The sequence below is a fragment of the Ammospiza caudacuta genome, chromosome 5 (genome assembly GCF_027887145.1).
Source record: "Ammospiza caudacuta isolate bAmmCau1 chromosome 5, bAmmCau1.pri, whole genome shotgun sequence".
Lineage (NCBI taxonomy): Eukaryota > Metazoa > Chordata > Aves > Passeriformes > Passerellidae > Ammospiza > Ammospiza caudacuta.
The window spans coordinates 76,073,624-76,092,259 of NC_080597.1; the positions used below are offsets into that span (position 1 = coordinate 76,073,624).

General features: G+C 41.1%; 1 protein-coding gene across 1 annotated transcript in view; it reads right to left on the reverse strand.

Annotated features, from left to right (window-relative positions):
• The window catches only part of CHCHD3 (coiled-coil-helix-coiled-coil-helix domain containing 3), a 159,740-nt gene that overhangs the window by 46,577 nt on the left and 94,527 nt on the right, over positions 1 to 18,636 (reverse strand). Inside the window, exon 5 of the mRNA XM_058805107.1 lies at positions 12,083 to 12,166. Within this exon, the coding sequence (XP_058661090.1) occupies positions 12,083 to 12,166 (84 nt within the window). The remainder of the gene's footprint in view (positions 1 to 12,082; positions 12,167 to 18,636) is intronic.

Genomic DNA, 18,636 nt, shown 5'->3' on the forward strand with positions numbered 1-18,636 from the left:
CATTTCTGAATTTCAAAGGGTCATTTCTGTCCCCAGTCCCAGCTCTGAGGGTTCAGCCACTTCTGCTGGGGCAAATTCCCAATTTAAACCAAGACCAACAGAGCAAAGCTGGGCCTATTTCACACCCAGAAACAGAACCCACATAAAGGGTGGAAAAAAGTTCAACCAGAATAAAAAAAGATAAGAAATTCCCACCTTGCAAGGATTAGTGTAAAAACGGTACATTACTTTTCCAGGAGGATCTCACAAGTACAGAAACTTGATTCCATCTCATCTCTCCTGTAGGAATGGGGGGGTCAGAGATTTTAAAGGAAACTTGCAGTGCCCAAGACCAATTGGTTTTGCTCTTTAAAGCAAAAATTTGGCTGCAAAGAAGTTGTCACTAGGCTTGTCACCAAGTCCATTACTCTGATTTTATCTCCTATTTTCTGCCATTTTCTTCCTACAACTCCCTCTAATCATCTTTAATGATATTTCTTTCTCCCAGTTTTAAATTCCTTGTTTCAGTTTTGACAGAGTTTCACAGAACACAGAAAAATGCAGAATTTTGCCTTTTGTAGTGAGTTCTCAGGGCAGAAGAGAAACTTTTATTTAAACTCTCATTCCTGTGGCCAAGCCTGGCCAAAGGTGGGATCTGTGTCACAAATAATGTTAGAAAGAGCTGGTGCAGCTCTCTTCTCTCTGCACCAAAATCCCAGAATTTTGGTGCAGCTCTCACTGTGGCCAGACCCTCCCTGATTTTAAGGATGTTGCCACTGGACACAGCCACAGGGTTACATAGTCAAATCCCATTCCCCAAATCCATGGGGTCTTATAGTTTAGTCCCAAAACCACAGGGTCATTTCTCCTCAATCACGTTGGGGTCACCATTTGTTGTCATATATTGTAAAGGTTCCATATCACCAGAGTTTTGTACCTCCTTGATGTTTCTCACAGGCATCTCCTCCAGCACTGACTGTTCCTTGTCCTCACAGCAGCCATCGAACTCCAGTTCCCACCAATCCACTCTTTTATACCACTGCTCTTACTGGCTACAGCTGTGGCCTGTTAACATCAGGCCTGCTCCTGATCCTTAATAACTAGCTCAGCTGCAGCTCTTTAGGGGCAAAAATTACTTTCTATATCACCTTCATTTACCCATACTGTATCCCCCTACAATTCCCCCTTTTTCTTTTAATTACAGAGTTGCAGCATTTCTAGAAATATATATTCAAATAAATTAACATTATGACATATTCATATATTTCATTCAGAACCAACAGTTATACAGATGATCAGATATCATAGTACAACATATATATTTCTAAATGTTGGTTCAGTTTTGCAGCTTTTCTCAGTCCACAAAGTAGTTATCTTCAAAATCTTTTATACACATATTTAATAAACATTAATAGCTACAATTGATATATTTTACCACTAGTTTAGTATTCAAGTCCTTTTCCATGAATCCACAGGGCTTTATTTCCTAAACTATTTGACCCCATGGATTTCCTCAAATCCATGGGGTCATATACTTTAGTCCCAAAACCACAGGGTCATTTCTCCTCAATCACGTTGGGGTCACCATTTGTTGTCATTACATTGCAAGGGTTCCATACAGAGTTTCACACCTCCTTGATGTTTCTTGTAGGCAGCTCTTCTAGGCACTGACTCTTCCTCATCCCCACAGCAGACAACTGACTGCAGTTCCCACCAATCCACTCTTTTATACCACTGCTCTTATTGGCTACAGGTGTGGACTGTCAACATCAGGCCTGCTCCTGATCCTTAATAATTAACACAGCTGCAACTCTTTAAGGGGTAAAATTACTTTCTATACTCCCTTTATTCACTTATATGCTATCCCCCTACACCTCAGGCATTGTAAAAGCTGCATCTTTTACACAAAGCTCTCCCCAAACCCAGCATCCTCTGTGCTTAAATTACAGAAACAAAAATTAAATCTCTTTTTTTCCTGTAACACAATTCATATGGAAAAAGCTGGGTTTAAGTCACAGATTATTGTTCATAAACCTAAATGGACTTCCCAAAAATCTACTGCTGCCAGATGTCAGTGGTCCCATCTCCAGCTCCTCTGGCTGCACAGATCCCTCTCTCCCACTGAAGACCAAGCTATTAATAAATTGTTTTTCAACTTAGACTGGATTGATCATTTATTTTCAAAATCCCTCTTCCCATCATTTACTCATTACCCGCCTCCTCTTGATGTAAGAGGACAGTTATTGCCTTCTGCATTTATTGTGCTGGCAAACAGAAACTCTGAGCAGCATTTCCTGGGGATTCTCTCATTTATCTATCAGTTATGGGACTGGACTATTTTTAGGGGCAGGAAAAATTAAAATATCACTCAGAGTGACAGCAGTGAAAATGAAGGCAGTGAGTTCTCCTGTAATAAAGGAAGAGTGTTCTTATGATTTCCATGATTTCAGCCATTGGGTTTGAAGGATTATTTACAACTTTAAAAAAAGGCATAAATTCTCATAAACATTATTGCTTTCTAATGAGACTAATTACTAACTAACACTTAGGCAGAAAGGGACTCTAATCATAAAATCATTAGGGTGGGAAAACCCCTCTGAGGTCGAGTCCAACCATTCCCAGCCCTGCCAAGGCCACCACTGCGCCATGTCCCCAAGTGCCACATCCACAGGGCTTGAAATCCCTCCAGGGATGGGGACTCCACCCCTGCCAAGGTGGGCAGCCCTTTTTGGGAAGGAATTTCCTTAAAATCCCCCCTGAGCTGCCCTGGCCCAGCCTGAGGCCGTTCCCTCTGCTCCTGTCCCTGTTCCCCGGCTGTGCCCTCCTGGCAGGGACTTGTGCAGAGCCACAAGGGCCCCTGAGCCTCCTTTGCTCCAGGCTGAGCCCCTTCCCAGCTCCTTCAGCCCCTCCTGGTTCTCCAGATCCTTCCCAGCTCCCTCAGCCCCTCCTGGTTCTCCAGACCCTTCCCAGCTCCCTCAGCCCCTCCTGGTTCTCCAGGCCCTTCCCAGCTCCCTCAGCCCCTCCTGGTTCTCCAGGCCCTTCCCAGCTCCCTCAGCCCCTCCTGGTTCTCCAGGCCCTTCCCAGCTCCCTCAGCCCCTCCTGGTTCTCCAGACCCTTCCCAGCTCCCTCAGCCTCTCCAGCCCCTTCCCAGCTCCATTCCCGGACCCTCTCCAGCCCCTCCAGGCCCTTCCTGCCCTGAGGATCCCAGAGCTGCCCCCAAGGTTCCAGGGGGTCCCTCAGCAGTGCCGGCTCAGGGGACAGTCCCTTCCCTAACCCTGCTGGCCCCTCCATTCCTGCTGAAATCCAGGTGCCAGCAGCCTCCTGCCCACCTGGGCACACCTGGGCATGTCCAGCCACTGTCACCAGCACCCCCAGGGACATTTCTCCAGGCTCAGCCCCTTCCCAGCTCCCTCAGCCCCTCCTGGTTCTCCAGACCCTTCCCAGCTCTGTTCCCTTCCCTGGACCTGCTCCAGCCCCTCTGATTTGAGGTCCCTCAGCATGGCCAGCACAGGGGAATGGTCACTTCAATTTGGAGTTGTAATAATTTCTAATTATGTTACCTCAATTAAGAAATCCTCCCTGAGGGTTGCTTTAATCCAACATTAACTTAGCGCAGTATTTGTTCCCAAACTTCAGCTTGTGATGGGAAGATGGTGGGAGGAGAGAACAGAGCAGGGTGAAGCAAAAGCTGCTTATTCATTAACTTCCCATATGTTAAAACATTTTGCCATATCCTATGTAAAGTGATAAACACAGCTTTTAACATTCAAAAAATGCCTTCAGTTTGGTCCTTTTTGCCTGTTTACAACGTTTCCATCTCGTGACAGCTTTTTTTTGCTCTGTAAGAAGGAGAAGGGGAAAAGCTCAGATGAAGCTACACTCAAAAAAAACCCCACAGTCACCAGGGGGGCTGAGGAAATGCTGGAATTTGGACTCAAAAAGTGACTGGTGTGGATAAACTTGGCTTCACTCCCTCCAGAAGAATCCTCTCCTGGAGAGGATTCTTCTCCTCTCCAGGCTGGGCATTTCCAGATGGTTTGGAGCACCCTGGGTCAGTGGAAGGTGTCCCTGCACAGGGGGTGGAGTTGGATGAGCTTTTAGGGGCCTTCCAACCCAAATTAATCTGTGATTCTATAAAAACATCCCAGCTCCAGGGCTCTAAGCTATCAGTTTCCATCCAGATACCATCACCCCTTGGGCTTGTGCTAATTCTTCCAAAATAAAACCATGGAATAAAGTAATATTTTCCCCTGAACTTTCTAAACCTTTTTTTTTTTTTTTCTTTTTGCACACGCTGGAGAAATAAAACCTGCAACAACCTGAATGAAACTGTGGTTCCACATTAAAATGATCAGGTGTCTTAGTGCACAGCAGGAAAAATCCTGGAATATTGGTTATCACAGGGTTTTTTTGTTCTCTATAAAGACACACATACATAATGGAAAATAATCTATATACAAACATTTAGGGAAACATCAATAGCTGCTGTTCAGCGTGGAACAACTCCTCATTTTGTTATTAAGCAGCATTTCAGCCTTGCTATTGATTGGATATGTGATAGTGAAAGATGAGACTGAAGCAGGTATTTTTCATGGCAAACATGAAACTTCTGCATTTTTGGTGCACTTGGGGGAAAAATGCATGGCTGAGGTGTGTGTTTAATAATAAACATCTTAGCTACTTAGTCAGAAAGGGTAAATAGAAGATTATGAGGAGGAAAAAAATGAAATCAAGGCTGAGACCCAATTGTTCAGAATAGTGATTGTGGCTGGGCAAGATATGGAGGCAGAGCATTAAATCCAGCACTCCAGCCCGGGCTGTCAATCAGGTGGAGGTTTCAGATATTGTAATTGGTAGCAAGTTTCCTAATCTCAACCTGCCAGGCAAGAAGCAATTCAACAAAAGCTCTGTCCCCCAAACAGAATGAAATCTGAAAAGAAGAATTTTCTAATGTTGGCAAGATCACTGGGTGGGTTGACAGCTTTATTATGCTAAACTGACAAAAACATTACGTTCTGGTCAGTGCTAAAAAGGGTGGTTTTTCAGGAGCAATGTGGAAATACAAAGCACTGGGAAAGTCTGATGAACTCCTACTTTTATCTCCCTGGTGCAGCACATGAGCTGAGACATAGAAAAGTCTCCTGGCCCAAGCACAAAATGAGAAATTAATATATCTTGATTTTCTCCTCAGGTCTCCCACTGCAGTGATTTGGGAGAGCTGCAAGAAGTCACAGTGGCAGCTGAATATCCATTTAGAAAGGAAAAGGCCCCACTAACTTCACAGAAATAACACAATTCATTAACAATGAGATGATATGGCAGTCAGTGGAATTCATCACATGGAAGCTGTAATGTATTTTATTGCTTCTATTGGAAAAGTGCTTGGAAAAGGAGTTAAAGTATTGACTCTGTGTGTGTGGGTGCATATATACATTTATTTATTTGATACAGAAAGAGAAATAGAGCCAGGCAAACAGAAACAGGACACTAATACCAAGAGAATCTCAAAAATAGGAGCAGAGTGGGAATGATGGAACTATTTTCTTTCAAACCACGGATATTTAGGGAGTATTGGATTAATTCCATGCCTTCATGGGAACGAGAACACCAGGTTTGTTGAGCTGTCCTTGCCTCTTCCCTAAGTGCTCATCAGCCAAAATAATTCCCTACTTGGCTGGATGCAGCCTCAAGTCTCCAAACATGCACCTACATCCCTGCTAGTTGGCTTTGGAACGTGTGAAGGAATGCACACAAATGTGGGGAGAGTAAACATGTTTGCTCTGGCAAACACAGACTTATAAACACTCTGAGAGGTGAGAGCAGAATCATCCTCTGCTCATGGAATTCTCCCTGCTACAGCCACGTGAGATCACAAAGAGTAAACACACTGATGACTGAACACAAATAGAAACAAAAAAAAAACCCTTTAAATTGCTAAATTAGCTTGTAGGGAATGAAAATGTTTGTGGTTATTATCCTGCTTTGTAGCAGTCCCCTCTCTGTTATCTCCATCTTGCAAACTGCACTTTACAAAAAGCCCAGCAAACAGCTTCTGATTATTGAGTTGTTGAGATCTGAAAAGGTAAACAATGCTCTGAAGCATCTGAACAAATGTGGGGCTGGCACTGCTGGCACCTGAGCACTTGTGCTGATGAGAAAAAGCCAATTCCTGGCTGGGAAGCTGCAGATCAGCTCCTCAGCTCAGCACTGGGGCTATCACTGCAGAGCATGTTGGGCCATCCTAAGCCTTGAATAGAAAAAGGAAGAGATCATTAAGTTATAATTTCCCCACACAATTGGTATAAGCATTTCCTACCAACAGGATTAGGATGAATACAAGATCCCAGAATAAAGCTGCTCAGCAGTGAGGATGGCAGTTTAGTGTCTAGTAAATTTGATTTCTCTGAAAATCCTGACACATCATAATAGCAAAATCCTATTTACTGTAGCAAGCAGGATGGATAATACCATTTAACACCTGGGATAGAATGTGCCATCAGCTCAGAGCTTTGTGCTCTGTGTGCTCATCTTACCTTAAGGTTAATGCTCCTTGACAGCCTCCATGGAAAGCAGAATCCCCAAATTAAGTGCAGAGCTTGGGATTTGCAAATCCTTCCTCAACGTTTAAGGCAGGGGGAAAAACGGGTGCAGAGAAGTGGATCAACATTTCCTGAACTCGAAGTCTGCATTCCCAGGCTGGGATCTGCCACTGAGCCCTCTGTGGGGCACAAGTGTCCCCACACAAAAGCCACTACAAGAACTGTCAGAGCAGTGAGTTCTAGGCTGTTAAATGTGTGCTGAATCCAAGGTAACACTAAAACCTTCAAATTCCTACACAATGGCAAAATTGTGGAATTGTTTAGGTTGGAAAAGCCCTCTGAGATCATCAAGACCACCAGTGAGCCATGTCCACAAGTGTCACATCTTCAAGTTGTTTAAATCCCTCCAGATCCAAGGTAACACTGAAACCTCCAAAATCCTACAAAATGGCAGAACTGTGGGATTGTTTAGGTTGGAAGAGCCCTCTGAGATCATCAAGACCACCAGTGAGCCATGTCCACAACTGTCACATCTTCAGGTTGTTTAAATCCCTCCAGGGATGGGAATTCCACCTGTGCCAGGGTGGGCAGCCCCTTTAGGAAAGGAATTTTCCCAATTTCCAAACTTGCCCTGGCCCAGCCTGAGCTGTTCCCTCTGTCCCTGTTTCCTGGACTGTCCCCTCCTGGCAGGGACTTGTGCAGAGCCACAAGGCCCCCTGAGCCTCCTCTGCTCCAGGCTGAGCCCCTTTTTTCCAGGCTAAGCTCCTTTCCCAGCTCCCTCACCCCTCATATTCCTGCTCCAGGATAATCCTATTACCTCACCCCACAACCACCTTCACACCAAACTGCTCAACACTTAAAGTATTTCCAGGAGCACAGAAACTTGGCTCCAGTGGAAAATATTATGATTAATATGGGGATCCATATCTTGCTCATTCACACTGATAAACTAAGTAGTTGTGTCATACAGCAGGGTATTAAAATTAATTTCCTTCTGCTCCCATGACTTGGGGCAGGATTCTCCTAATGATGCATATTAGCATTAGGAAGCAGTGCAACATGAAAATAGCTGGGTTTGCTGGAGGAAATTGGAACTGGGGAGTCCCATCAGTCTCAGAGGCAGAGCAGGAGCAGACACAGCTCACTGAGTGTCTGTGTGATGCCAAAACTGCAGCAAGAAGGAGGAGAGGGTCATGTGGCCTTCATAAAATGTTGTAAAGCAAAAAGCAAAGAGGTGGAGGAAAAGTGGGATGGCAGCTGCTCTGCATGGAAATTGTGTGTAAGTGTTGATGGGGAATGGAAGGTGCACAGAAAAGGGACACTGGAGATGCAGAGCTGGTTATGAATAAAGTGTATGGACACTGGCACTGAAACCAGGGAAAAATACTGCACCTCTGCACTGAATTAGAGGGACAAGAGTATTGCATTTGGGTTGCCCCCAGAAAAAGGGAGGAATGATGAATGTGACTCCATGTTCTCAGAAGGCTAACTTATTATTTTATGATACCATATTATAGAAAAGAATGCTGTACTAAACTATACTAAAGAATACAGAAAGGATACAGACAGAAGGCTACAAAGATAATAATGAAAACTCCTGACTCCTTCCAGAGTCCTGACACAGCCTGACTGTGGTTGGTCATTAAGCCAAAACAATTCCCATGAAACCAATGAAACAATCACCTGTTGGATAAACAATCTCCAGCCACATTCCAAAGCAGCAAAACACAGGAGAAGCAAATGAGAGAATATTGTTTTCCTTTTTCTCTGAGGCTTCTCAGCTTCCCAGGAGAAGAATCCTGGGCAAAGAGATTTTTCCAGAAAATGTGACTGCCACACAAGAGAGTGAAGATATCAACAGTTTTCCCTATAAACACCTGGAACAGCTTCAGTTACAGGGAAATGCATCAAGAAAGGATAGAGATCTTGAGCATGTGGCACATGGGGTACCAATGTCCTTCCTTGAAAAGGGGCTCTGATTTCACACTGGGGCTCTTCTGTATTCCAAAATAATTTGTTTTCTCCTTAGAGAGTCACAGAATGGCTTGGGTTAGAAAAGACCTTCAGGATAACCCAGTGCCACCCCTGCCATGGCAGGGACACCTCCCACTGTCCCAGGCTGGCCTTGGACATTGCAGGGATGCAGGGGCAGTCTCATACCTGAACTGTTATCTACAGCCCATCATAACTACTGTAATTACCATATTCATGTTACTGTTCTCCAGTCACTCAAAGTCAGTGCATTACAGTTTCAGCTAGAAGTTGGTTTTCAGTTTTCTTGCAGTGGAAAATTCTGAGCCCTTTTCTCTACTTGCACCATTTGCTGCCTTGTTTGCCTGTGCTCTCTTTGTGCTTGGTAAAAACATCTTCTTGTTTGGGGTGGGTTTATCCTTTGCTCTAAGCCATAAAAACCCCTTCTAACAAACACACCCTTTGCCTCCTTGGTTATCCAGTGACACTGGCTCAGCAATTCTTTTCTTCTATATAAAAACTTGCTTCCATCTCTATCCCTTCACCAGACTCTACATTTAAAAATCTTTCTGCCAAGCACACATATCTGTGAGACCTTCTTGTCAAACTTTCATCCTTCCCAACAAACTGCCCTGACCCCTGTGCAGGTCCTTGCACTTGTAAATAAATAATTAACACAGTGTGGGGCACAAAATCTCAGTGACTTCAGCACTGTTTTATCTCTGGATTTTGCTGTATTCAAGAACCACCTTCCTCCTGTGGGTGGATAATGAAAAACAGAGACAAATTCCCTTCCAAGCCCCACGTGTGAGCACCTAAATCACAGCTGCACACCCCAGTCAGATGCAGAGCAGGGCAAGGTTGTTCTGGAACTGCTTTGTTCAACTCTCTGCTCTTGCTCTGCTGCTGTGGAGCATGTAATAACTAATAGCTTATGTGCTATCTTTGACCTAGAAACACTGGCAGCTGGTCGGGGAATTGCTGGGTTTTGGGGAAGTATCAAAAGGTTTTTAGCACATAAACCAAATTTATGAACAGTTATTCCCCCTGAGAATAGAATTGTTGATGTTTTACTATCGCAGCTGTCACTTGTGCACAGTTATTTTGTCCTGTATTAATACCCTGTAAAGGTTGAGCATCTTCCCTCAGTCACTGAAATATTTTATAATTGACAGGCTTCATCTGGCACTGAATATGGATAATTTTCTCCATAAGGAGCACACTGTGCTGACACTAATCTGTTCTGTTGTCATCTCCCTTTATTATCAACGTCTGCATTGTTTTTTCTGCAGCACCGAAGAACACAAATACGAAGCTTCTAATTGAAAAGGCTAAATAATCAAAAAGCCAATTAATCATCGAGATGAGCTCTGACACTCCATGATGCAACAGCCAGAAATACCACATAGGCATAACTGAAGTGTTTTTAAAGTGTGCTTATTTGATGTGGGAATGATCTGAGATTGTAATTAGCATTCTTTGTCACAGGTGACAGACTCAGATTGAACATTTCTTCATCCTGACACAAATTCTCTGAGCTCCACTTGCTCCCACCCCACCTCCTGTTCCAAAATTCCAATTCTGCTGAGCAGCCCATGCTCTGTCTCTGTGCACCTTCCACTGAAATCAGGACAAGTTCAGGAACAACAAACCAGCCTCTTTCCATGCTCTGTCGTTTCCACACCCATTTCCATCCCAATTTTCAAAATTCCCAGCACAGAAGCTCCCAGGTGACCCCATGAGGGAAGGTGGGATTGCAGGAGCTGTCACCCCTCTGCTTGTCCAGGTTTGCACTCTGAAATCTCCACCTCTCTGAAGAATTTCCAAGTCAGATTTGGAACACAGAGTTGGCTCCTCTCAGAGCTGGAACAGCACTTGTTTGTGTAGGAGAGAGATGAAAATTTACCTTGATGACAACGTGGAAAAGGAGAGGATTTTACCTCAGAAAGAGGAGTCAGAATGAAAAGAGAAGGCTTGGAACCACAGAAACTCCACTCTGAATGCAGAGCAAACATCACCCATGGTATAAAACAAGGAATTCAGGGATTTTCAAACCAAGCAGAGAAACCAAGAGAGGGCAGGATTTCCTATTTCACATCCCCTGGGGGTGGCACTCCAGCAGAACTCAAGTGAAGTTATTTAAAGTTCATTATCCCCCTTGCACAGCACAAAAATGTATTTACACACATTGGAGTCTTCACTGACAGGAGCAAGTGAAGCCACTGTGCCAATGACCTACATGAATTTGAAAAATGACCAAGAAAAACATCTAAAAGGATGTAAAAGGTAAAAAAAGGTGAAAGAAAAAGCTGTCCAAGACTCATGGTTTATCAGACACCCTTTGCCATGAATTATTCCACACTAGGACCCCAGAAAAGTCTAGTTTGGATAAAATCCCACTGAAGCTTTTTCCTCTAACACCAAGCCAGTTATGGGAGAAAAAGGAAAGTGCTCTGTGTAGTTTTTTAGTGAAGGATCTTAATTTTTAATTAAAATATATGAAATAATTTAAATATATGTTTAAATAATGCACCGATTTAGAATCATTAAACTGATTTTCCCTCATCCTTTCAAGCTCTTTTTCATTGCCAAGAACATGGGACTTCATTAATGTCATCTTCACAAAGAGAGGACAAAACACTGACACGTATCAGTTGTACCCTCGATTTAAAATATTAATTAAGACCAATTACACACCCTGATAATTTATGCAACATGTTCTTCCTCCTAATCCAGACAAACAAGGGGTTTTCTTCTGGCCTGCTAAGCTGCATCAATGAATATGAATCTTGTTAGCAATTTTCACAACCAACTAACACAAAAAAATCGGAATTAATCACCAATATATAAGCTCAGGAAGAAGGCAGAGGGGTAAAGGAGGGAAATGTATTCAGGCTGGAGGTTACAACCAACCTGGGAGCCAGGAAATGATGACAGCAGTAATTATTTGAAATTAACATCCTATAAAATAATACCCTGTAAAGAATAGGGATGTTAACAGCAATATGTTAAGCCACTGTAAGCAAATCCCACAGCTTCCCAAGCTGCTCTCCACAGTTTAATTTCAAGTCTGTGATGAGATAAAGACACAGAAGTGCCTTTTAAACATGGTATAAACTTGGAATTAAAATTAAACTCTCCCTGTACTGATGGAGGAATAACTAATTCCACCCACTGAAAGCAGAAATTCACTATGTCCCTTCACACTTCACTTTTTTTTTGTTGTTATTTTAATTTAAATTATTTTACTTGGTGACACTTCTTCATTTCCACTGGCTCTTCATCAGCATTGGTACAAAATAACCTCATTATTTCATTTTTCTGCCTGTAATTACCGTGACAGATGAAATCCCACAGCAAATGTGAGAACTTTGTTAGGAAAGAAAACAAATATTCTCCCATCAAACCTTCCACCTTGTCAATATTAAGCCAGAAACAGCAGCAGTAATACAAAAATAACCCTTCTGGCCAGAATTTTAATCTTTCTCTCCTTAAAAAAGTCATCTTGTAAATATAACCAGGAGGAGAAATTAATAGAAAGGGAAAAAAAGGGGGAAAAATGTGCATTAAAAGGGAAAAAAAAAAGATTTTACCCTCTCTTCCAGCCGAGCCAGCTGCTCTTTGTAGTAGGCATCGTGTTTCTTCAGCTCCCTGTCCTTCTCTTCCAGCTGCCTGGCCTAAAAAAAAGGGAACAGAATAATAAAAATACTGACAATATCAAGGATATTATTCATAGTTCTGAGCTTTTTCCTCCCCTCCTCAACAGCTCTGCCCGAGTTTGCCCAAATGGATTTGGAACCATCACCAGAACGCACCAGGCTGGGGTTTATTTTTGGTTTTAATTTGAATTAACTTGGCAAATCACTTCTGAATTTAATAAAACCTAATTCTAAACAGGTGGATATTTAGGAAAACAAAATCCTTTTCTATATTTGCTAAAAAGTGCATCCAAAACTCTCCTGTTCTGTTTAATTAGGAATCACTCCTCTGGAAACTCCCAGATTGCAGTATTCACTAATACCATAGAATCCCTCTCATGTCCAATAACCTAAAATAATACAGAATAATTTAAAATATTTATCTTTTCAATCCCAATATGACCTGAGTTTTCTTTTAAGAGATACTGCTCCCAGCAAATTGATGGTTTTGGCTTTTTATCTGCAGTATTTCCCATTTTCTAGGATTAAGGGGACTCATTAAAAAATAGAAAATACATTTAAAAAGCACACATGCACAGAGGAATTTATTAAAAATATATAAAGCTCTAAGTCCTGCAGTGTAAATAGCAGACAAGTGATTTTTAACAAGCTATGAAGGATTTAACACCTAAATTATCAATGCAAATACTTTCTAGGTTCAGCATTTTTTAATAAAATATCTTTAGTGGCTAATAATTATCTAATAAAGGTCATTACAACAATTACACCACATATTGTAGAGATACAAGATTTGATTCCCTTTATCAAGACTAAATTTTTGGGTTTTTTAGCAAACACCCAAGGAATACATTAAAAAGTTTGGATTTTCTTGTTTTCTCATTCAACTCCTTACCTTTGCTTCTATGTCCTGAAGCATGTAAAAAATGTTAAAATTCAAATTAAATTTATTTTATCATCGTGAACAGAAAGAATGCAAAAAAACCACAAACCCCTCCACATGCATTTCAGGTGTATCTGGAAAAATGCAGAAAACTACTTGGAAATTGTTGGGGTTTTTGTGCAATTTCTTCAAAAATACCCAAAAAAAATGTATTTTGGATGAATTAAACTCTGTCTTCTGGCAGCCTCTCCCTCAGAATTCCGTGGAGCACATGCCCTGTCCCCCAGCATTTAAATCAGCCTTGCCTCATTAATTACAGCTTTTCCAGAGCTCGTTCCATGAATTATTCCACAGCCAAGTTCCCATGTTCTGCATTGGTCATGGTTTGTGTCTCCTTGCAGACAATCCCTGATGGTGTCCCAGATCCAGTGCTGACAGAACTTCTAAAATTCACTGCAGGTTTTGTGTCCTCCCAAACCATCCTCTCCCAAATATGGATTCATGGAATGGTGTGGGTTGGAAGGGAGCTGAAAAATCATCTCATTCCAACCCCAAAACCTCCCACTTCCCAGGTCGCTCCAAGTCCTGTCCAACCTGGCCTTGGACACTTCAGGGACAGCCAGAGCCTCTCTAGAAACTTGTGCCAGAACACCTCATATTCCAGATCTCGTATTCCAGATCTAATATCCCATATCTCACATTTCATATCTCATATTATATATCTCATTTTCTAGATCTCACATTCCATATCTAATATTCTAAATCTCATATTCCAGATCTTACATTCCATATCTCATATTCCACATCTCATATTCCACATCTAATATGCCATATCTCATTTTCTAGATCTCACATTCCATATCTAATATTCTAAATCTCATATTCCAGATCTAACATTCCATATCTCATATTCCACATCTCATATTCCATATCTAACATTCCATATCTAATATTCCCTATCCTACATTCTGTATCAAATATTCCAGATCTCATATTCCAGACTGAATATTCCACATCTAATATTCCATATCTCATATTCCACATATAATATTCCATAAATAATATTCTAGATCTCATCTTCCATACCTCATATTCCACATCTAGTATTCCATATCTCACATTCCAGATCTCATATTCCAGATTTCATATTCCAGATCTAACATTCCAGATCTCATGTCCCATATCACCTTCCATCTATCATATTCCAGATTTCATATTCCAGATCTCATATTCCATATCTCACATTCCATATCTAATATTCTAGATCTCACACTCCAGATCTCATAGTCTAGATTTAATATTTCATAGCTAATATTCTACATCTCATATTCCAGATCTGATATTCCATATCTAACATTCTACATCTCATATTCCAGATCTAATATTTCATATCTAATATGCCAGATCTAACATTCCGTATCTCATATTCCGTATCTCACATTCCATATCTCATATTCCGGATCTAAGATTCCAGATCTCATATTCCATATCTTCAAGGCATTTTTATGGGTACCTAACACAAATATTCCATGTTTGACCATCCCATGATCCCCAAAGCACAGAAGATCTCCAGAAGATTCCTGTTGTGCAAAACAGGTCAGTGGCAAAGAAAAGATAAAATTAATATTCCATAAAGCTCAGGAGAACTCAGTTAAGGTCGAGTTCTTACATTCCAATGGTGTTCCCCATGATTCTATCCAAGAGCTGGAATTAAAACTGACTTTGGAAAGGCAATGGGATGGAATAAACCCAGGGAAGAACCTCCTAACTGGATTCACTCACCCCATTTCTGCCAACTCACGAGGGCACAGCTTTGCAGGGTGTAGAGCACAACAGGTCAAGGGCACAGCCACAACAGAAGAGACAAAACCCATCCTTATCCTCCAGGATTTAAGCTGAGTTTAATCTTTTTCCTCTGTCTTGCTGTGATCAGGGAATGCAATAACATTTATCCCAAGGATATCCCTCAGAATGGAAGATTTTGCCCCGGAAATTTGATTTACTTGGGAAGTTGGGTTCATTTTTGGGTTTGGTTCCCTGTGACCCCTCAAAATAATTAATCATCAAACCAGCTGGATTTTACTGCTCTGCAGCGACACTGCTAACTGTGCTGATCTGTCACTGCTAAATTATATTATATTATATTATATTATATTATATTATATTATATTATATTATATTATATTATATTATATTATATTATATATTATCTTATATTACATTATATTAATCGTGTATATGTATATATATACATATATATAATATGTATATACACTATATATATTTTTATAGTACATATACTATATATAATATAGTATATATATATATAGTATATATAGTATAAAATGCTACTATATATATATAAATACTATATATATAGTATATATAGTATAAAATGCTAAATAATCTATTTATCCAAAGGTTTGCTTCCCTGTGTAGTGAAAGTAACTGGAAGATTTGGTTGGAAAGCAAGAAAATCAGCAAAAAAGAGTTTCTTCCACCCCTAACACTTGTACAGCAACGCAGACACAGCAAAGTTCAAATGAATTAATAATAAATAAAATTATTCATTTATACAGGAGACTATAAATATGCCAGTAAAGGAGAACTGAGAGCCAAAATAAAAACCTGTAAAGTAATATTATATTTATGGGGCTGCAGCAACAAGATCCTTGTGAATGTCAATGAGCTGCAAGAAAATAATTAAGAACAGCCATGTTTTCAATTAGCTGAATGCTGCACTCCAGGTGTAAATGAGCTACTGGAACAGGTTGGTTGTTTCTTCACAAAAAGCTCTGACAGACAAAACCTTTGCTTGGGTGTCTTCTAAAGAAAACCCGCCCAAATTTAATACCCAAATCACATCATTAATATTAAATACAGGTTCTTCACAATCACAGGGAAATTGGACCAAGATTTAAAGGCCAACCTGGGTTTTGTTTTCATAGGTAGCACCTGGACATGGACAACACTTTTCCAGTGATGTTTTCAAAGGTAGCACCTGGATTTGGACAGCACTGCCAGGAGGTGCCATCACTGGAAAAATGGATTTCTTCCCTACAAAAAAATTCCAGGAATCACCTTGTACCTGACTGCAGGGACACCTGCAGAGCCATCTGGGACAAAACCAAACCCTGGATACAACAAAAACACATTTATTTTGTCCTCTGTGGGGCAGAACAGAACAAATAAGCAGCTGGTTGAAAATCTACATTTAATAATTAAATGTAAAAAATAAGAAAAGGAATCTATTGCTGGATGCAACAAGATTCCAAGTGTGCGTGGTCATAAATTGTATTATTTAAGGTGAAGATAAAAAAAAAATCATTATCAGGTGATTTAATGTAGGTTTGTAGGCAGATTTCAGACTCCTGAAGCCTTTGGCAGTCCCAGGTTTGGAGAAGAGATATTTTTTTGTGTCCCTCCAAACCATCCTCTCCCAAATATGGATTCATGGAATGGTTGGGTTGAAAGGGACCTGAAAAATCATCTCATTCCAACCCCAACAACTTCCACTACCCCAAGCTCCAAATTCATCAGCATCCCAAAAATTCACAGTGGAACTGCTGACATGGCTCCAGTTTGGGTTTTTCTGGGAAAAGAACGATCTGCTTCAAAATCAGAGTTCAGTTTGAATTAATAAATTAACATCAGCCAGGTGAAAGTCCCTTGAAAGTCTTGCCTCAGAGTCATCTCAGTGAATTTCCCAAAATCAGCCTCATCATCCTGAACACAGAGAACATCTCACCAAATATCAGGAAATGGGGCAGGTGGACACCACGGGACTGGTGACCTCCCAAGGCACATCCAAGGATTCCAGACCTGGCACTGGGGCTGGGGGCTGGAAGAGCTCCTGTCCCATCAGGTTTGTGACTGAAGATTTTCCAAAGGAAATGCTAATCACAATCAGGGCTCCTCTCCTGGGAAAGCCCACATGGAATATCTGCAGTCTTGGGATTGAGCCTGAAGGAAAAATGAATGGATTAAAGGTTCAAAGGAAGCGGTGGCAGCTTCCCACACCATCCCACAGGAGATCTGCTGGCAGCTCAGGATGGGTGGGATGCACCAGAACAAGAGAGATCTCAAAACATCATCTTCATCATCTTCTCAAAACATCATCTTCTCCAAACATCATCTTCTCCAAACATGATCTTCTCAAAATATCATCTTCTCAAAAGGTGATGTTCCCAAGACATGATCTTCTCAAAACATCCTCTCAAAACATGATCTTCTCAAAGCATCATCTTCTCCAAACACGATTTTCTCAAAACATAATCTTCTCAAGACATGTTCTTCTCAAAACATGATCTTCTCAAAACATCATCCTCTCAAAACGTGATCTTCTCAAAACACCATCCTCTCAAAACATCATCTTCTCAAAACATCATCCTCTCAAGACAACATGATCTTCCTCCACCACATTGTTGGAGGTTTTCCATGTCTTTTCCAACCTGAGGTTTGCTGGATGAGCATATCCATGGGTTAGAGCTAGGTGTGAACTCCAGAGCTGGGAATTCAGGTCCAAGTTGTGAGTGTCACATTATAAAATAGTTTTTGGGCATTTCATAAATCATGGTTTGGGCTGGAAGGGACCTTAAGGATCATCTCCCAAATCCCTGCACAAGCAGCGACATTTTCAACTCCATCAGGCTGCTCAGAGCCCTGTGCACCTGACCTTGGATGCTCCCAGGGATCTGACATCCTCTGAATTCCTCTCCTCACCCCTGTGCCTCCACGTTTCCACACGAATAAAATCAGATAATGCTTCATAATTTGCATAAATTATTACAATCAGCAAAACTACTCTCCTCTTCCACTGCATGGAGTGTCAAAGGAAAAAAAATTCCCAATTTCCACATTTCATGGATGTTGAACTGCCCCAGTTTTAATTTTTAACCTTCTATTTCAGCATATAAATACACTCATCATACTGAACAGGCAACACCAGGAACTTATGGATATTCTTGGGAACAGATGCTGGTCCCTTCCCCCTCAAAGAATTCCTTTTAAATTAACATTAAACACATAAAATCATCCCTAAGCACAAAAAAATAATGTGGACGCATCACTTGAAAAGAGGGATGTTCATTTCCACTTGTGAAGGTGGAGAATTGTTAGGAATTGGAAATGGCAGCACCAATAATGCATCATAAAACGGAGTCTTTGACAAGTGTAATTAAAACAAGCTTTTGTAATTACCACTAAATGTGCTACAGTACATTTTCTAAAAATAATGAAGTCCTAAAAGAGTGAGTCGAGCAGATAAAAAAGATCACATTGAGAGGAGGAGGCTAATGGAGAAAATTAAGAAATTGAATTTGTGAACAAGTAAGGATCTAGTGTAGAACAGAAGATGTGACAAGAAGCTTCATTTACTGAATCTCATTATAGACCAAAGGAGAAAAACACAAATATACAAATGCAAAGGAAAGAGTTACAGATTCCAATCCTCATGTGAGTCATGGGAATACGCACAGGAAAACCCACAGGAACGTCACTCTCCACCAAGGCAGAAATTCACTGAGGTTGTTGCCCCAATGCTTTGAGAAGGCTGAGCTAAAGAGAGTTACAGAATTAATTAGGGATTCATTCACAGCATCTCCTCCAT